This window comes from Telopea speciosissima, chromosome 6 (genome assembly GCF_018873765.1).
Source record: "Telopea speciosissima isolate NSW1024214 ecotype Mountain lineage chromosome 6, Tspe_v1, whole genome shotgun sequence".
Classification (NCBI taxonomy): Eukaryota; Viridiplantae; Streptophyta; class Magnoliopsida; order Proteales; family Proteaceae; genus Telopea; species Telopea speciosissima.
Window position 1 is genome coordinate 56,682,668 of NC_057921.1, and position 18,027 is coordinate 56,700,694.

At 37.8% G+C, this 18,027-nt stretch overlaps 1 protein-coding gene across 3 annotated transcripts; it reads right to left on the minus strand.

The window, feature by feature from the left end:
• Positions 1-573: 573 nt before the first annotated feature.
• On the minus strand, positions 574-16,698 carry LOC122664303 (lipid droplet phospholipase 1-like). 3 transcript variants are annotated; one of them, XM_043860064.1, is made up of 10 exons: positions 16,513-16,698; positions 16,021-16,088; positions 15,627-15,697; positions 15,242-15,472; positions 13,840-14,003; positions 13,667-13,722; positions 13,443-13,495; positions 12,431-12,545; positions 2,029-2,123; positions 574-1,032 (listed from the first exon to the last, which is right to left on the minus strand). In XM_043860064.1, exons 1-10 carry the CDS (start codon positions 16,641-16,643, stop codon positions 961-963), a joined length of 1,056 nt encoding a protein of 351 aa, XP_043715999.1. In that variant the 5' UTR covers positions 16,644-16,698; the 3' UTR covers positions 574-960. The 3 variants fall into 3 exon arrangements, with proteins under 3 accessions (XP_043715999.1, XP_043715998.1, XP_043716000.1); XM_043860063.1 differs by having other exon boundaries at positions 2,029-2,126; XM_043860065.1 differs by lacking the exons at positions 16,021-16,088; positions 16,513-16,698 and adding an exon at positions 15,870-15,998 and having other exon boundaries at positions 2,029-2,126.
• Positions 16,699-18,027: the final 1,329 nt, after the last annotated feature.

Below are 18,027 nucleotides of genomic sequence, written 5' to 3' on the forward strand. Positions count from 1 at the left end.
CTACTTACCATACTTGATGTTAGGCTAAAAGTTGTGCACAATGCCAGTTGAAAAATGATATTGCACACTCTTGACATAGAACTGTTCATGTGAGAGGATGATATGTCATAAATACCCTTTCCCCTATTGTCAGATTCTAACAGGGTTATCTCATTCACCTGAAACTGCACTCGGATAGTGTAGCGAATTCTCTCCCTTGATATTATTATAATGTTTAGAAAATCTGGAGCTGAATATCAAATTGTTGTCAATTATTTATCCAATTTGCATCAATGAATGTTTCCATTAACCTGGGTTTCACATATAGTAATACAATTCATAACTTTGCATGTGCTACTCATTGTGTTTGGTTGGTCTAGGTGACAACATCAGTGGTTCCTCCCACCTTGCTTCTTACAAAAAGACGTGGAGAGCCCCATGTAGAGCTCTTTGCTGGTTTAGTTGCACATGAGCAGCCTGTGCAGGGGGGCAGGGTGGTTATTGCGCCCACCCCCATGTGCCTGGGCGCAGGTTGCACTGCGACACAGAGAACAGCGCCCCTTTTTTGTTAGCAACAACAACTAAGACAGGCAACTTGGATTTCCATAGAATGGCAAACATAAATGTTTTGATTGGATACCTAAGGGAACTTTTGATCAAACAGCCTTGCAGAGCCTGATCCTTCTCATTTGAAAATAGCATGTGCGCTTATTGACAGATACATATTCATGTACATGCACAATACAACAAATAATGAATCAGCAAAATTTTATTTCATATTCTTATTTCCCTCAGAACATATGATAGCATGAGACTAGATGGCCTTCAACCTGGGACAACAAGAGCTTCTGGTAGAACAGAATGCTCTTCAAACCGGGACCAAGAGTCCAAGAGAGAGAGCAGTTCACCAGATCTAACAATCGTTGAAATGATCTGGAATTAACACCACGAGCAGTCTAATAGTTTACAGTTGCTCGACTTCTATGTAAGGAAATGGTCTATCATGTGCTGTATAACATCTTCACCTTCTGAGTGCATGAAGTGATCCTTGACCTGAAAGAAATATTTGGTCAGAAGGGGATAATTGGATTTTCACCCCCTATGAAGAAAAGGCACACAGGGCAAAAGACAAAACATTCACAAAGGGATTATTTTAGTTAGTACTATACTGATCCCAAAATAAAGGACATCATAAAAAATGAGGAATAAGGCATGGCAGTGAATGAGCAGACAAGGCATGAAGCAGTAGTCTGTCTTAAATTCAACTAGCACAAATACGATGGTGTACTCTAACACAGATACAAGCAAAGCATCAGAAACAAAGCATACCCATTTTGTGGACCTACCAGAATTTTGATTAATGGAAGTATGAGAAATGGTAAGCTATTCTTTACAATCCAAAATAAAGTCTCTTCATCAATTAGTTAGAATCATGCTGAACTGAATTGACAGGCAAGTTCAAATACAGAGAGTACCAAGAATGACACTGGACATACTAATGCATGCATTGGGATTGAAGCATCAGATCAAGGAGTAAGGTTGTGTAAATATTTCCATGTGTCCGCATATGGGAGCATGCCCTCATGCGTGTACACAAGTTGGCCGGTTGCAATAACATTGCAGTGGCATGAGAACACATGAACCAAATAAAGGGCAAGGGGGTGGGGAAGAAAGTGAGGAGAAGAAAAAGAAAGGTGAGTCAAACATTCAGACACAGTTACCAACTATATCTTTTTTTTTCTTTGTCATTAACCAATCACTAAATTATACAATTTTAGCTACTATTTTAAGTCGTCTACTTTGGCCATTTTATCATACTATGCTCATACAGTTGAATATAACATCTTTAACAAAACAATATAATAAAATAACTTCTCTACTATAAATGGTCTCTTAAATGGCAAGACCTCCTACCAATGTGCATATGTATGATGTCTAGGAACACCCCCCCCCCTAAAAAAAAAACACTGCATTCCCCTGTAAGAATTATTGCAATTTAAGTGGTGCATAATAACTGGAAATTGAATGCTCAGAGAAAGAGAGAGCTACCTGAATGATACTATGTGCAGCATTTCTCTGCCTACTGCTGTGAAAGCTAACATCTACCTTCTCCCATGTCACACGAGAGAGACCTCTCACTATCTCTTTTGCATGGCAAGAGTCCAAGTGAAGGAACATGTTAATAACAATCATTGAGCAGATATAAAATAATACATCAAAATTTTTGCAATCATACATGATCCTGGCCAATAAAATTTATTCACCTAAAAAACAAGTGAGTGATTCAAGCAAAACTTTCTGGAGAACTAAGAACATCTAACTGAGCAAGAGCATAAATTACACAAATATTTGCAAACTCATAAATTACATCTTCCTCTCAGGGGTTGTATCCTGGGATTCTGATTTGAGGGGTAACATTTGTAGGTAATTAATCAGAGGTTCATGGAGATATTTGAATATCATAAGGAGAGTTATATTCTTTACTGCAGCTAGGAATGTCTCTTTCAAGTTGAGAATGAGATCCACCAACTGGCTTGCCATCTGAAGCCTTATCATGTTCTTGTGCAATATACTTGCATGGTACCCTTTTTTGTTTTTAATATAATCTCTTATCCCTTCCCCCACCCCCCCCCAAAAAAAAAAAAAACAAAAACAAAAACATAAAAATGAAAAACAAAAATGAGACTAACCAGATTTATTATCAAAATTTATTTAAAGGAGCACTACAAACTGATAAAGAATCTAGTTCCCTCCAGATGTAGTTTAGAAAAACAAGAAGGCCAGCAACAAACCAGATCATTGGTTGGGTCAAACTGGACCAATATGTTTAATTTTGAGCGTCTAATGGATAATATGGGCTATGGGCTTAGTATTTTTGGGTTTACCATTGTAATGTGCCAATTCTATAAGCTCGAACATGAGGGATGAGTCCTATACGGGGTTAGTGTTAGTTTCTATTTTGTCAAAAACCTTAAGTTGTAAGGGATTCTTCCTACCATAAATTAGGGGTTTCCTATATTGATTATTTCATCGAAGTTATAAATAAAGAAGAGGGGATCATAACCACCCCATGGTTTGAGATTTCGCTCAAAACGACCGAAATCTTGCGAAAAAATTTGATCGAAATGAAACTGCATGCAACGTTTCGTTCCACCGAACTGGTACTTTCGTTTGATGTAAATACCAAATCTCAGTCGAAATGGGTTGCTGTTTCGACCCATTTCGACTGAAACCTACGAATCAGCTCCAACACATAGCTTTTGAGTTTTTTGGCCATTTCACTTGCCAATCTTGGAGGCTTCTACAACGCATCTACAGTGAATTTGATGCATTTGAGTTAGATTTTTTGAAGACTCACAGTTTGAGGTATACCCTTTTTCCTCAAGGTTAATTTTCGCAAAAAAATAGGGTAAATATCTAGTGATTAGGCTTCACGAAGCCAGATTTATTTTTTTTTTTTTTCTGATTTAAAATTTGATTTTCTTATAACACTTTTTTTTTTAAATAGGGTTCATACTTAGTGGTTGACTGTTCACTTTATAGTTGTAACACTTGTACATGTATAGTGTACTTGTAGTTGTAACATTTGACATTAATAATGTGAAATGATTTTTCTCCATTTGTATTGCAATTGCATGAGGGCGGGCCTTGGTGCAATGGTAAGGTTGCTCCATTCTGACCAACTGACCAAGTGGTCACGAGTTCGAGTCTGGAAACAACTCTCTGCGTAAGCAGGAGTAAGACTGCGTACATTATGACCCTCCCCAGACCCCGCAGTAGCGGGAGCCTTGTGCACTGGGTACAACTTTTTTTTTTTGGTATTGCAATGGCCTATTTTAGTTTATTCTTGTATATTATAATACTAAACTACGTAGCATAGGCTATATTTGAGAAATATACATCCAAGGTACACCATACACTACCAACCTACGATATAAAACCAAACTAATATTTTGAGTGTGTTCTTTAACAATATAAAGGTTCCATTGTGTTTAGGGATGCTTAGTTAGGATCTCCATGAAGTTTCGGGCCAAAATATGTTCATTTGATCACCGAAATAAGCAGAGTTTTGACCGAAAGTTGGTGGTTTCACAAAGATCGAAACTGACTTCATGAACCTTGACCCACCCCAACGATTTGGGGAAAAATATTAGCCATGAGCTTGTGTGAGTTCTGTGGGATTCAGAGCTGCTCTACCATGGGATGCAATAGTGAAACCTTGGTGGGATGCCAAGGTTGGAGTTGGTGGGATTCCTTTTCCACAGTTAGGCCTTGTTATCAGAGTTGCAACCAGATTCTATCATCCTTTGACCAAGTTGCTGATTTTGCTATTTCGAAGGGTTATTGAGAGACCAGTTGTTTAAGATCTTTGTAGGCTAATGGTTCCTAGCTATGGGTAATGAGATAGCCATTACCTCCTTTAAGTTTCTCAGTGAAAGGAAATAGAATGAACCATGTCTACCTCCGTCCCAAACTTTCATAGTTTAAACTGACTGTTGAAATAGGCTACTTACCCGATTGGGGTAACTAGTCCTAGTCATATTATCTTTTCCTTTCTTTATTTTTTCTCTTTTTATTGTTATTCTCCTCAGCCGAGTCCTATTCTGGCATTCCTAGTTGTATTAGGAATTCCTAGTAGGATTAGGACTGAGGTATTATTATTCCTAATTTCACTTTGATCAATTGTACTTCAAGTTATTATAAATAAAGGGCTTGAGACAAGCATTCATATTCAAAGCTGTTTACATGGTATCAGAGCCATCTCTGATCTGAAGAGCAGCCTTCCCCTTGATTTTTTCTGGTTTTCTTCTCCAACTCTCTTGGCTACTGGTTTCCTTCTTCTCCAACTCTCTCAGACTCTCTATTTCATCAAGGGCAGCATCTTTGAGGTGATTCAATGAAGAATTAGCTGCTGCCCTCAATGACACCTCCCTGAAGATTATACAAAGACTGGTGTGATCTGAAACTGCCGCAGGTGTCCTCCAATCCTTGGAGATCGAGCTGCTGCCTTATTCAAGCTGGATTTCTGGTTTTTATTTGGAGATTGATCCCTGCACTTGCTGATCTACACCTTACATATTTCAGATTACAGATTTGAATCCAATCCACATCAGATTCAAACCTGCAATTACCTGCATTCAGATATACCTAAATTTTCTTAAATTTAGGGCTTTTTATTGGCTCATCCGAAGGGGCTAATTTTTGGAGGGTCTCTTCTCCACTACAAGGGAGATACTTGATCCTTATTTCAGCCTGTTCTGACGGCTGAAACTCATACAGTTTCAAAACCTAGGGTTTCACTCGATTTTGTAACCAGCCCTATTAGGGTTTCTTATTTCATCATCAGAAGCTTCTGAAATTTTGAAGGCTTATTCCCCACCACCTGCAAGGAATTCGATCCCAGTTTGAGCCATTTCTGACGACTAAATTTGTGGGAATTTACAAACCCATACATGATGTCTGACATCACTTCAACTGACTTTGATGGATCTTCTCGACCAGAGTATCTTCCTTTTGCTTCTCCCACCAAACTAGATGGGACAAATTATTTAATGTGGTCCAGATCCACTTAACTTACAGTTGCTGGCCGTGGCTACACAGGACACCTTACAGGCACTACTCCTATCCCTATTAAAGAAGGAGCTGCCAAGACTAAATGGTTATCTACTGACTCCATGGTCATGTCATATCTTATTCATTCCATGCATCCTTCAATTGCACCGGGCTACCTTCTCCTAGACACTGCTGCCCAGATATGGAAGGCTGCCAGAGACACCTATTCACAAGTAGGGAATGATGCTCAGGTCTACGAATTAAGGAAGAAAATCCATGACACCAAGCAGAATGATTTATCCATCCCTCAATACTATGCTGAACTCCGCAAGTGTTGGCAAGAACTTGATCATTACTCTGATTATTAGCCCACTAATGCCACTGACATTGCTACTTACAAAAAGCATGTTGACAAAATTAGGGTTTATGATTTTTTGGCTGGCCTTAATGTGGAATACGACCCAATTAGGGTTCAAATTCTAGGCAAAGATCCTTTCCCTACATTGGAACAGTTGGTATCAGAGCTACACGTCGTACCTTCACCAGTATGAATGTTGTCTTTCATGAAACTCTCTCCTATTATCCATCCACACCTCTTCAGGGGGAGACTTTCAGTGAAGATGTGATGGTTGACCTTCCCATACAGACACAGACTCGAGTCCAACCACCTGTTTCTCCCACCCCTCAACCGACTATTGTTTCCTCCCCTCTTCCCTCTAATGGTTCCCCACCGGATTTTCCCCAGGGGGAGAACTTAGAGGTTGCTGAAAATCCTATGAGTGACAATTCCCTTCAGGGGGAGATGACTCCAGTCCAACATACCATCAGGGAATTTCAAAAGAAAATTAACGACTCTAATCTCAAAACATATCACAGGGGACATTCCAAATACAAGCAGCTTCCATCCACTGTAGCATCAACACCACCATAGTTGTCGGCTCTGGAACCAGATCAATCTCCAGGTAACATATCTTCTCCTTCGTCTCCTGATTTACCTATTGCTCATCGTAAAGGTATTCGGGCTTGTACCCAGCACCCCATTTCTCATGTAGTCTCTTATGACTCCCTTTCTCCATCATTTTGTACATTTGTCTTCTCTCTTTCTTCTGTTCGTATTCCCCAAAATTGGCAGGAAGCTTTTACCGATGGAAAGTGGAAAGCAGCAATGATGGAAGAAATGCAAGCCTTAAAAAAGAATGATACATGGAAACTTGTGGTTTTTCCTCCAGGAAAGAAACCAGTTGGATGTAAGTGGGTGTTTGTGGTGAAACAGAAGGTAGATGGCACTGTGGATCGATACAAAGCACGTTCGGTTGCAAAGGGATTTACTCAGACTTATGGGATCGATTATCAGGAGACTTTTGCACCAGTTGTGAAATTAAACACCGTCAGAGTGCTACTTTCTTGTGCAGTGAATCTTGGCTGGGAGTTACAACAATTAGATGTGAAGAATGCCTTCCTCCATGGAGAACTTGACGAGGAAGTGTACATGGACATTCCACCTGGTTTCTCTTGTGATAAAACCAGCAGGAAAGTTTGTAAACTGAAGCGTGCTTTATACGGGCTGAAACAGTCCCCCCGTGCTTGGTTTGGACGATTTCATAAGGCAATGGTCTCTGCAAGTTATAAGCAGAGCAACGTTGATCATACCTTGTTTATCAAGAAAAATATTGAAAAGGTAACTCTTCTAATAGTTTATGTGGATGCTATTGTGGTGACCAGGAATGACAATCATGAAATCACCCAGTTGAAAACTTATCTTGGGCGAGAATTTGAAATAAAAGATCCAGGAAAACTAAAGTACTTTCTAGGGATAGAAGTTGCTAGGTCTTCTAAAGGCATCTTTCTTTCTCAAAGAAAGTACATCCTAGATTTATTAACCGAGACTGGGATGCTAGGGTGTCATCCTTCTGATACACCTATGGATGCTACTACCAGACTTAAAGAAAAGGAGGGTACTCTTGTCGACAAAGGTCGTTATCAAAGATTGGTTGGTAAGCTCATTTATGTGTCTCATACAAGACCTGACATAGCAGTATCTGTGAGTATGGTTAGTCAGTTCATTCATGACCCACATTCCTCTCACATGGATGTTGTTATCCGGATCCTTCGGTATTTAAAATCAGCACCGGGTAAAGGTATTCTTTTGTCTCCGAATGGTCATCTTCGTGTTGAAACATATACTGATGCAGATTGGGCTGGTTCCTCTGACAGAAAGTCCATTTCTGGCTATTGCTCATTTGTTGGTGGCAATCTTGTTACGTGGCGTAGTAAAAAGCAGAACGTCGTGGCAAGGTCTAGTGCTGAAGCAGAGTTTCGTGCTATGGCACAAGGTATTTGTGAGATGTTATGGTTCAAAGGTTTATTGCAAGATATTGGTACTCCTGTTCCTCTTCCCATGATGTTGTATTGTGACAACAAGGCTGCTATTAGCATTGCTCACAACCCTGTTCAACATGATCGTACCAAGCATGTGGAGGTTGACAGGCATTTTATTAAAGAAAAGTTAGAAGGAGGGTTGGTGTGTGTTCCTTTTGTGCAATCCGCTGACCAGCTTGCTGATGTGTTCACTAAGGGTTTAAGTGGAAAGGTTTTTCATCCTATTCTGGTCAAGTTGGGCATGGTTGATATTTATGCTCCAACTTGAGGGGGAGTGTTGAAATAGGCTACTTACCCGATTGGGGTAACTAGTCCTAGTCATATTATCTTTTCTTTTCTTTATTTTTTCTCTTTTTATTGTTATTCTCCTCAGCCGAGTCCTATTCTGGCATTCCTAGTTGTATTAGGAATTCCTAGTAGGAGCATATTCAAAGCTGTTTACACTGACCAAGTCTGTGCAACTACCCCAAGTATGAGACGAGTATGATCAATTCGATCAATTCGATCAATTCGATCAATTCTTGAGGGCACTCATCTCCTTAGTTCCCTGTAAAAAAGCACTAGGCATTGCTGATCAGAGTTGGTAATTGTTGACAGCCTCCCATGGTCTCTCTCCGTGTTATTGCAACTTTGTGCCCCCACCAACACAAACCCCCCCCCCCCCAAAAAAAAGGGGGGCAAAACCATCAAAAGGCCAAACATCATATGCTGCAACACCGTTCAATCCAACGCTCCTTGTAAAATGGCTTTCCATGCAGGAAGGAATTACTATCACCCGGAAAGTTGAGAAAAACTAAATAATGCCAACACAAAACTTCATGGGCACCACTATTTCTGCATGGCTCTGATCCTTGATTTGCAGTAAGGCTACCATATTATTCTAAACTAGACCTTGTAATGCAATTTCAGGCTTGGTCTAGCCAATCACTGTAAGGAATGGCTATGTTTTCTCAGAGTTAGTAATCATTACCTTCCTTCCAGCGTTAAGAGGACATGTACATGCTCCTAGCCATTTGATTCTAATACCATCATGCTAAAAGCATCTCCTTGGTTCTTTTATCACTAGTTTCTCAGCCACAGAGCCCTACCTTATTCTACTGATCTACTTATAATTAATACTCCATATAATGACATTTTTACCTACTTACCTCAATCATTTTGGTCAATTGTTCTCTCCTGGTTATGTAATCAAGCTCAGTTGACAGGTAGGTAGAGAGAGTTCACTAAGCAAATAGATTTTCCCACCTCTTGTTGGGGGAAGGAGTGATCTGGTCATTCATAAGGAATCCAACGGGAGCAAGTGAATTACCTCTTCCAATTGACCCATTAGGGACTATATCCCAAAACAAACATGCCAAATACCAAATTTGATCTATTATTTGTGTTGCATGAATTTAACTCCTCCCAAAGTTCAAGGAGTCTAATTTTACCACATGAATCAAATAGTTGACACCTACAGTATTACTGTCAGCTTTCAGCAGAATAAATATTTCAAAAGATCATATTAGAAGCTGTTTTGGTCATGGGGAGTACAGTAGCACTGTAGGCCAAAAGCATGGGATTTTGTGTTAAGCGTGGGGTGTTTAATTGTAAGTCCTTTATTATTGGAAAAGAGTCCAGCTGCAGAAGGCAAATCAATTATCTATTCCAATAGATAAGAATTATTTGAAGTGTTCTGATGGATCAGATTTCTCTATCTTACGTTTTTAAGGTTTTCTCATAATCATCTGATAAATTGGTTTTGTTTAGAGAGAATAACGTAATAGACCTATTCTACAAGCAAAGTTTCAACTAGAGTTCTAGAAAGGTTTGTATGTGGATCTTTATAATCTGTAATCAAACATTTTTATAGAGATTTACAGAATGGAATCTATATGTTTGGAAGGAAATGGTTCTCTTTCATCCAAAGGTTTGATGGGAAAACATATGCTACTGTTCCTTCTGTTTCAAATTTTTTCTTTTCTTAAATCTAATAGAACACTTCATTGCAGATAAGTTCTACTTTTGACATATACCAGTTTGAATCAATAAAAAATATTGATTCCTTTCAATCGACTACGATTTTCTTGTAAATCAGGATATGATTATATGAACTGTATTCAGATCTAAAAATATGGACCTTGTATATCATCTCTAAATTCTATTTTATTTCAAAGCTTGATTTCAGGAGTCATCTACAACATAAAGAGACCTTTTTTGCTGGCTTAAAGCAAAATATATATATATATATATATATATATTTTTATTTATTTTTTTATTTATCTATTTTTTTTTTTTTTACAACACTGAATCTATTGTGTCCTATGTTTCTTCTCATGCTGCTCCGACATGATGCAGTTCAAGGTACTGTTCACATAATACTGTTCAGAAATAGTTGATGCCTTGCATGGGGATAATTTCTAGAAGACCCTGTAGGCTCCAATTAGAGATATCAAGTGGAGGAAGATCAGATTTTATTGCTGTCACTATATAGTTTCTAATTTCACTTTTAGAAAGTAGATATTCTTTATTGTAATGACACTAGTTAGTTAGGATCTTTTATTGTTTCAATATTTCTATTAGATACTTTCCTATTTTATTTAATAGTTAGGATCTTAGTTACTTTCAGTTCAAGACTTTCTATTATGTTGCCTTTCCCTTTTATTGCTGGCTACAGCCACTTTATATGTAATGGACCTTATGAGTCCTCCCCCAAGATTTAATGAAGATGGAGTTTATGGCTTTTGCTAATAACTGTGTAAAGCAGTGTAGGAGAGAGTCCTATGTGAGGTGACATGCCTAGGTGCGAGTGAGGGACTCAAACCATCTATCCCTTCCCTATCCCCTTCTTCAATATTTTCTGTTTTGTTCTTAGTTTCTATTTTATTGTTCTGTGAGTTCATCTACATCTGAGACACAATTGAAGCTTCATTGTTGCTGCTGGAAGTTGCTGCTTGGCCTGAGAAGACTATTCTATTGCTGCTCCATCAAGCAATGACTAAAGCTTTAAGAAGATACCTTGCAGCTACTGTAATTGGTGATCTAGTGTAGCAGGCTTCGAGCATCAGATCTCCAGACCAGGTTCATGGTTTCGGTGCATATTCTGAGTCTTACGAGTTAGATACCCTACTGTTTGGAACTGTTTAGTGTTTCTAATACTGCTGGAACTGGTGTTATGTTATACTGTTGGCATAATAGGGAGATCCTCCTGTAAATTTGGTTCTTAGTTAAATTGGTTCTACATTACAATAAGGCCAAAAGACTCCAAACAAATCACAAGAAGTTGAAACTGTTAAGAAAACTATTATGCCCCTGACTTTCTCTTCTAATACCCATAAGTCCATAACTATATCCAATAGCTAAGTGATGCAGATAAGTCACTTAGAGGGCTTATTTTAGTGGAAATAAGCCTTGGGGATGGGTTATGTATGTATTGGGCCTTTGATTCTATGTGTTTTTGTAATTGGCCTATTTAATGAGCCTAAAATAGGGGTAGAAAGTGAGAAAACGGGATTTGCTTCATTAGTTTAGTTAGAGTCCTATTTTGAAACTGTTTTCTTTATTATTTCACTTTCCTAGTCAATTTAGGATACCTTATTACTTAAGGATTGGGTTAGGCCTTTCCTTTTTAGTGTCTTAGTCTACTTTTGAGTATTTTATATAAGTTTGTAAGGGAGGCCAGCATTGTACACGACTTTGATTGAATTGAAAGTTGTCTATGCAATGTTGAAATCCTAAGATAGGATAGGTGAGAGGCCAAGGGTGAGATGCCCCATTCCATTCCCCCGTCCCCTTCCATCGGTTCTTGATTCCAAACCCTATTCAGTCCAGCCGATATAAAGAAGTCCTTCAAGTTTGCTGGAAATTCTCTGCAAGTTGTTCACATCAATCTCTTGGGTATTCTTATCAATTTCAAGTTGTTGCCAAGTCCAAGATCCATTGTCACTGCAGAGATCAATTCCCCAACATTGATTCTTGGAAGGAATCTTGGGTTTCAAAACCCTAAAGTGCTGATTGTGATCTTCTGATTTGAGGTTTCATTCTACAACTTCAAGACCATTCAACTCCAATTGCAGCTTCAACATGTTATTAACTTTGTGGGAATATTTCTTTTGGTTTTCTTTTTTGAAGTCTCATCATTCTTCTCCAACCAATTTGAGATCCCATTGTTCTCTTTGGGATCCCATTGCTCTCTTTCTTGTTCTTTGGAGATTTTTTATTTCATCCTGCCTGGGATTGGACCTATTCTGCTTCTAGCCTTACATTAGCAAGGCTTGTAGTGGTTTATAAGTTATAACAAAATCATCCTACTTGATATAATAGTCCAATAAGTGAAATAATCAGAATACACCAAACATACTAAGTAGGAAAACCATAACTGTCGAGGGGGGGAGGGGAACTGCAGTCTGAGATAGAACCAAAGGGAATTGGAAGAACATAAAATATGCTCTAAAACCAAATATGTGAACAATACTGAAGAGAAACAATCTCCCAATTAACTTTTTGGGGGCTTGTTAAAACCAACACCAAAGATACAAACCTTCAAGCATATCAGAACCTTTATCTTCCACTGAGATGGGCTGCTCACCATCTTTTGCTTCCGAGTATTCTTCATACACAATATGTGGATACTTCTCATTAAGAGAATCCTCCCACTAGCAATGAAAAACAAAGAACAAAATAAGATGCCAGTCATGGAATTGCAAAGTGACATGTAGAAAAGAGATAGTATCTGCAAGATGTCAAGCATCGGTATTGAGCATCGTATAGGAAAGCTTGTTTTAAGAGACGTATTGGAGAGATGCTTAGAGACACTATATATGTTTTCATAAGTATACATTTGCCTATGACATGTGCAAAATAAGTGGTTTAAGCATTATGCACCATAAATAAGCAAAAAATAACAATGCCAAACCAATGTCATGTTATCTCTATCTTAATGGCATCTATGTGATTCAAATTTTCATTGGCAAGTACAATATCAATTATCAGACCTACAATAAGTAATAGAAAACAATAAAGCAAGAAGATTTGAAAAAGAAACATCTATTTGCATATTAGGATACTGGCTTAAAATAACCTCTAAAGGTCCAAACCAAGCAAGAAATATATAAGTATACCTCTCCAATTGGCAAATGTCAACGGAGAAGAAGGCAGAGGAGGCGGCTCATGAGGGCCTCAAGTTATTATAGATCACAAATCATTCAAGATGATCTAAATCTATGTCAGTTTTCCAGTTTAGATGTGATACTTGGTAAAAATAAGCAAGAAAACCAAGATTCAAGCAAAAAATCAATCTTTTCTAACATAGTTCAACCCCGGCTTTGATGTTTGATCTCCACTTTGATGAGCTTTAATTCAAAATTTTGTTTGTTTAATCACTCCTCTTACATCGTTTTTTGAATGTAAATGGGATCCACTTAGGTTTTGGCAGCCTGTATATCGAGTGTATTGGTCTGTATCGGTACCATATCAATTCTATATCGTATCGTCATGGCTAATCTCGATATGTATCATCCGTATGCATGGATTATGTGAGCTTCAAATATTACCTTTGGCAGTTCCCTATCACGTCTAATTGATGATGTTCTCCAGCCCACAATATCTAAATAGCATTCAGTTAAGAAAATAGATTGACTTATTTCTTGAAAAGAATGCATAAACATGAGTCAGATTTTTTTTATTTTTTTTTATTTTATTTTATTTGGGGTGGGGGGGGGGAAGGGGAGGGGGATTACTCAAACATCAAGTCAGGTTAATGGAAGAAAAAGGATACGATCATAGCCAACATTGGAATATGCCACCCGCCGTTTGAATGCACGAAGTGCAGACCTACATTAGAGAGAATTGGCATCATAATTTTGATTTCCTTTTCGCTAGAAATAAAAACACATAAAAAAGCAAATTATCTACCATATTAACTTTCAACGAGGAAAATAAATGTCGTACATGAAATAAAGGTCACCCCAATCATCCACCATGCGTTGAAGCAATGGAGGTTTCCCTTCCTCAAAGTCGGTAAGAAAAAGATGTCGGCCAGTTCTCCCAAATATCCAATGAATAATAAGACATGCAGCTTTCTCAAATGCAGATACACCAAAAAGAAATGGAACCTGCAAATGTAGAAGAATTCCCAAGTGCTTGATAAGGCAAGAAGATCTAGTCGTAAACAATCAAGAGGTATTATATTAAGCAGCAAAAAAAAGAAGAAGAAGAAAATCACTTCCCCATTGGAATGATTTATTCAAAAATTGAATGCCAATAAATACCTTTCTGATGAACTAATCTCTCCCTCTCTTATCAGGCCAGATATCCATCAGAAAAGTGGCCCATCTCTGTCATTCCAGATTTTGGGGTCTAGTGAGGACCACTCAGGTCCAAGTCTCAATAGATTTTGATCTTCTGTCCTTTTAGTGTAAACAGTTCTCATAATATTTAATTTTTGGACTGAGTATTAAGTTTGCCCAAAAGTATTTATGTACAAGATAGCTTCTTATGGGGAGTGAATTGCCATATTTTCGTATTAAATTCTACTAAAATAAGTTAGGTATTTAAAGGGTCTTGGAAAATTTTCCCCCTTTTCTCTCCAAAAGGGATCTGTTTGTTCTTTCTTTTAAGCGCCCCCCCCCCCCAAACCCCCTGCTAGGATTTTCAACAACTAGAACAATTGGATTTTGATTTTTGAGGAATGAGTCGATGCATCCTCCACCACAGCAGTCCCAGGCAAGAGGTCAACTAGAAAAAGAGGAAGATTAAGATCCCACACTGTATTTGGCAACTCAGAAGCAAAGGCCAAGGCATTATTCCAAGCTTGTAGTTCTAACACTGATGCAAAACTTTTCCCTGCAAGTAGGTTACTATATCTATTTTGCAACACAACATTTCTACATGCAGCAATGCAAAACTTTTTGTAACAGTTTTCATCCCAGACTTCCTGCAAGTTGGTTAATAGGTCTATTTTGCGGAGAACAATACTTTCTAGTGGGGGGTATGGTTGGAACACATATTGCCTTCTTTTACACCCATTTAGCGTGCACCATATACTGTTTTGTAGTGTTTTTTGAATCTTTATGAGTTATGACATCCTTTTGTACTTTGGTATCTTCTCTTCCCAATAACTTTTTGTTATTCGCATAAAGGAAAAGTGAGAAATAGAAATTTAGATATTTTTCCAATATATTCATAAAACCTAATAACCTATCCTTTTCTCTAAATCCCATCTGGTACACCACAAAAGATGTAGGAGAACACTACTGGTAAATTCAGTTTAACCTTCCTTACATGGTACCCACAGACATGCTGCTATGAAATCCAAATATCTTCAGGATGGATACAAAGATAGAAAGAATACCTGTTTGTTGCCCCTAGATCCAAGATGAGGCGTAGCAACAGTGATAAAATTCATTGCCTCTAAACCATAGATAGTGCCTCTTGAATCTTCGCAACGTGCACCCTCCACAGGTTCTGTCTTAGGAGGTCTATACAGTCTCCCAATTGCATATCTTGCCACTAAACCTCCCATAGAATGTGCAATGAAAGAAATTTTCCGTACATGTGGCTTCCGTTTAATTACTTCAACAACCTAAACTTTACATAGTTATCAAATAAAATAAAAATAAAATTCCAAAAGTAGACACATTTTGTTTCAATAAAATCAAAGAATATGGCAGGGACATTAATCATATATTTTAAATACATAAAACAGTACATAGAATGAATGTTGGAGCTACACCAACCTCCTCAACCAATCTCTCGCCCATAACATCCACACCATCTAACGTCATCTTAGACTCATTGCGTTCACTACCTGCAAAACAGGCAACCAAGTTCAACAAGCAAGCTAAAATACAATATGAACCACCAGAGGTCTGTGGTGGCAATTTGTTCATTAATTGATTTCCTCCTATGCTTCTCTTCTTTAAGATATAAATTACATTTTAAACCAATGCAAATTAAGATAATGTCAGTAAATAAATTACTCATAATGTGATGCATGCTTATCTCTTTCTATTATGAAGAATGAACCACTGGAATCTGTATTCTTATTTCATGGAATTCAAAGACACCCAAACACAGTAATAGAATAATGATCAGTATCAGCAAGTGGAAGTATCAAGAAACAATTCTTACAATGAACAATCACTTTGTCAGGAAGCATTCTAGCAAACTGCTCAGCTGCAAACTTCCAGTCTTTTGAACTGCAAGGAAAAAAGAAAAGTAGCCACAGTGTAAACAATATATTAGAAGCCTCTAAAACACAAGCCTAATAACCCAATCTAGGTGTTGATGTGTTGATGATGACGATAATAAAACAAACAAGCTAATGAGAGAAATTAATTCTGATCTCAGCGAACATCACATAGTTTATACAAACTCAAATCCAACAATTTAATCTTAAAAATCAAAGTTTTACACACTTTCTTCAACATCAAACCAAGGTAAACCCTAAACCGTCAAAAAAAAAAAAAACAAACCAGTAATTTCCTTTTAAAAAAAAAACAGTGTGTCTCAGAACTAAAAAACGAGAAACAAAATCAAAAGAGTTCTCCTAAAAAAAAACATAGTCTCAGAACTAGAAAACGAAACAATAATCGATAAAACCTTTTTCCCAAACAGAATTACCGTCCGAGGATACCGTTGGCCATAACGACAAGATGATCAGCAGAAGAAGCAGAATCTTTGGAACTCCAAACATCCCGACCGCCATTAATGGATTCCGAGCAAACAACATTCTCTCTAGGACCACAATCCATAATCTCAAAGTATTAACTCCGCATTCCCAATTCAAAAACAAGAAGAAATCAAAGATAATTTGAAACAGAGAAAGCCAAAAAAAAACTTAATTTACAGAGTCAAACTGAACAGAAATGGTCGATCCTTTTCTTCAAAAATCTCGAAAACTCTGATCAAACAAGCGAAACGAAGAAAAAATTGAAGAAGAGAGAGGAAAACGAGTAAGTTCATTAACCCCCACAAGAGAAAAAGAAAACCACGATAAAGCTTTACTTCGTTGTTTATAGTGGAGAGTGTGAGACCAACGACTTAAGAAAACAACCGAGAGAGAGAGAGAGAGAGAGCAGAAGGTGTCGGTCTCACAATAACTTAACGAAAAGCCTAAGAAATGAAAGCGTAGACGCGTCGCCGACATGTGTAGGTGAGAATCTTATCTTATAAGAGACAAGAGAGAGGTGAACTGACAGAAACGGTTAATCTGATTTAATGTGATTTTTTTAGATCGGATATTTAATTAATTAAGTTTAATTAAAATAAATACAGTGGGCCCTGTGTGTACTGGGTACCTAACTTAACTACAAATGAACAGAATAAATAGGATTAGGATTTTATTTATGTTATTATTAGATAAATGGGGTTACCAAAAAAATTATTAGATAAATGGGAGAAAATGTTAACCAGACTCGCCTTAGAGGAACAACACTCTGGTACGGCGATCCTAGCCATTGAAATAGTGGGACCCACATTAGTCCATCATGGGGTCCAGTTATTTCTGTGGTTGGGATAGAAGATGTTTACCCCATAAAAAATAAACAGATACATGAAGGTATGTATGCCTACTTATGAGAAAAATATATGCAATCTATGCGTGTGGTAAATCTTAGAATCAGACCTCAGATCTGAAAACTCAGTGATTATGGTGTTTCTTGGCATGAATCAGCCTTCTAGAGTTTCTTGGCATGAATCTGTTGGAATTCAGATCAGTCACAGCCGATTCTGATCGGTCAAATCATCGATTTAATTTCGATTAATTAAACCGCATGTTCCCTAGCCCTCTCACATAATGAATTGTAGTCCTTGCAACGACACTCTCTCTCCTCATATACCATCTAAGTCCCACTAGGCGACTATTGAACGGAATCACCTCACAATGTGATTGGTGTGACATGGGAGATTCCCCCCACGCTAATAGCATGGGAAACTTATGTCTTATATATAGGGAAAATCTAAGGAAAGGGTTCCCTATGCTGTCAACGTGGGGGAGTCTCCCCTATACTAATGGTGGCACAGAAAATGATATCATCTTTACGAAACCCAGATGGTCAAGAAAGGATAGAGGAAATGATTAACAAAAAAAGCCCATATAGTTGTATGGAAAATATCTTTATTTCATTTGTCTATTAA

Coding starts and splice junctions, on each gene's coding strand:
- LOC122664303 (XM_043860063.1), bottom strand. CDS start 16,643: ATGGATTGTGGTCCTAGAGAGAATGTTGTTTGCTCGGAATCCATTAAT. Junction 16,089..16,512: donor GCCAACGGTATCCTCGGACG/GTAATTCTGTTT, acceptor TTTTCCTTGCAG/TTCAAAAGACTGGAAGTTTG. Junction 13,723..13,839: donor TGGGGTGACCTTTATTTCAT/GTACGACATTTA, acceptor TCTCTAATGTAG/GTCTGCACTTCGTGCATTCA.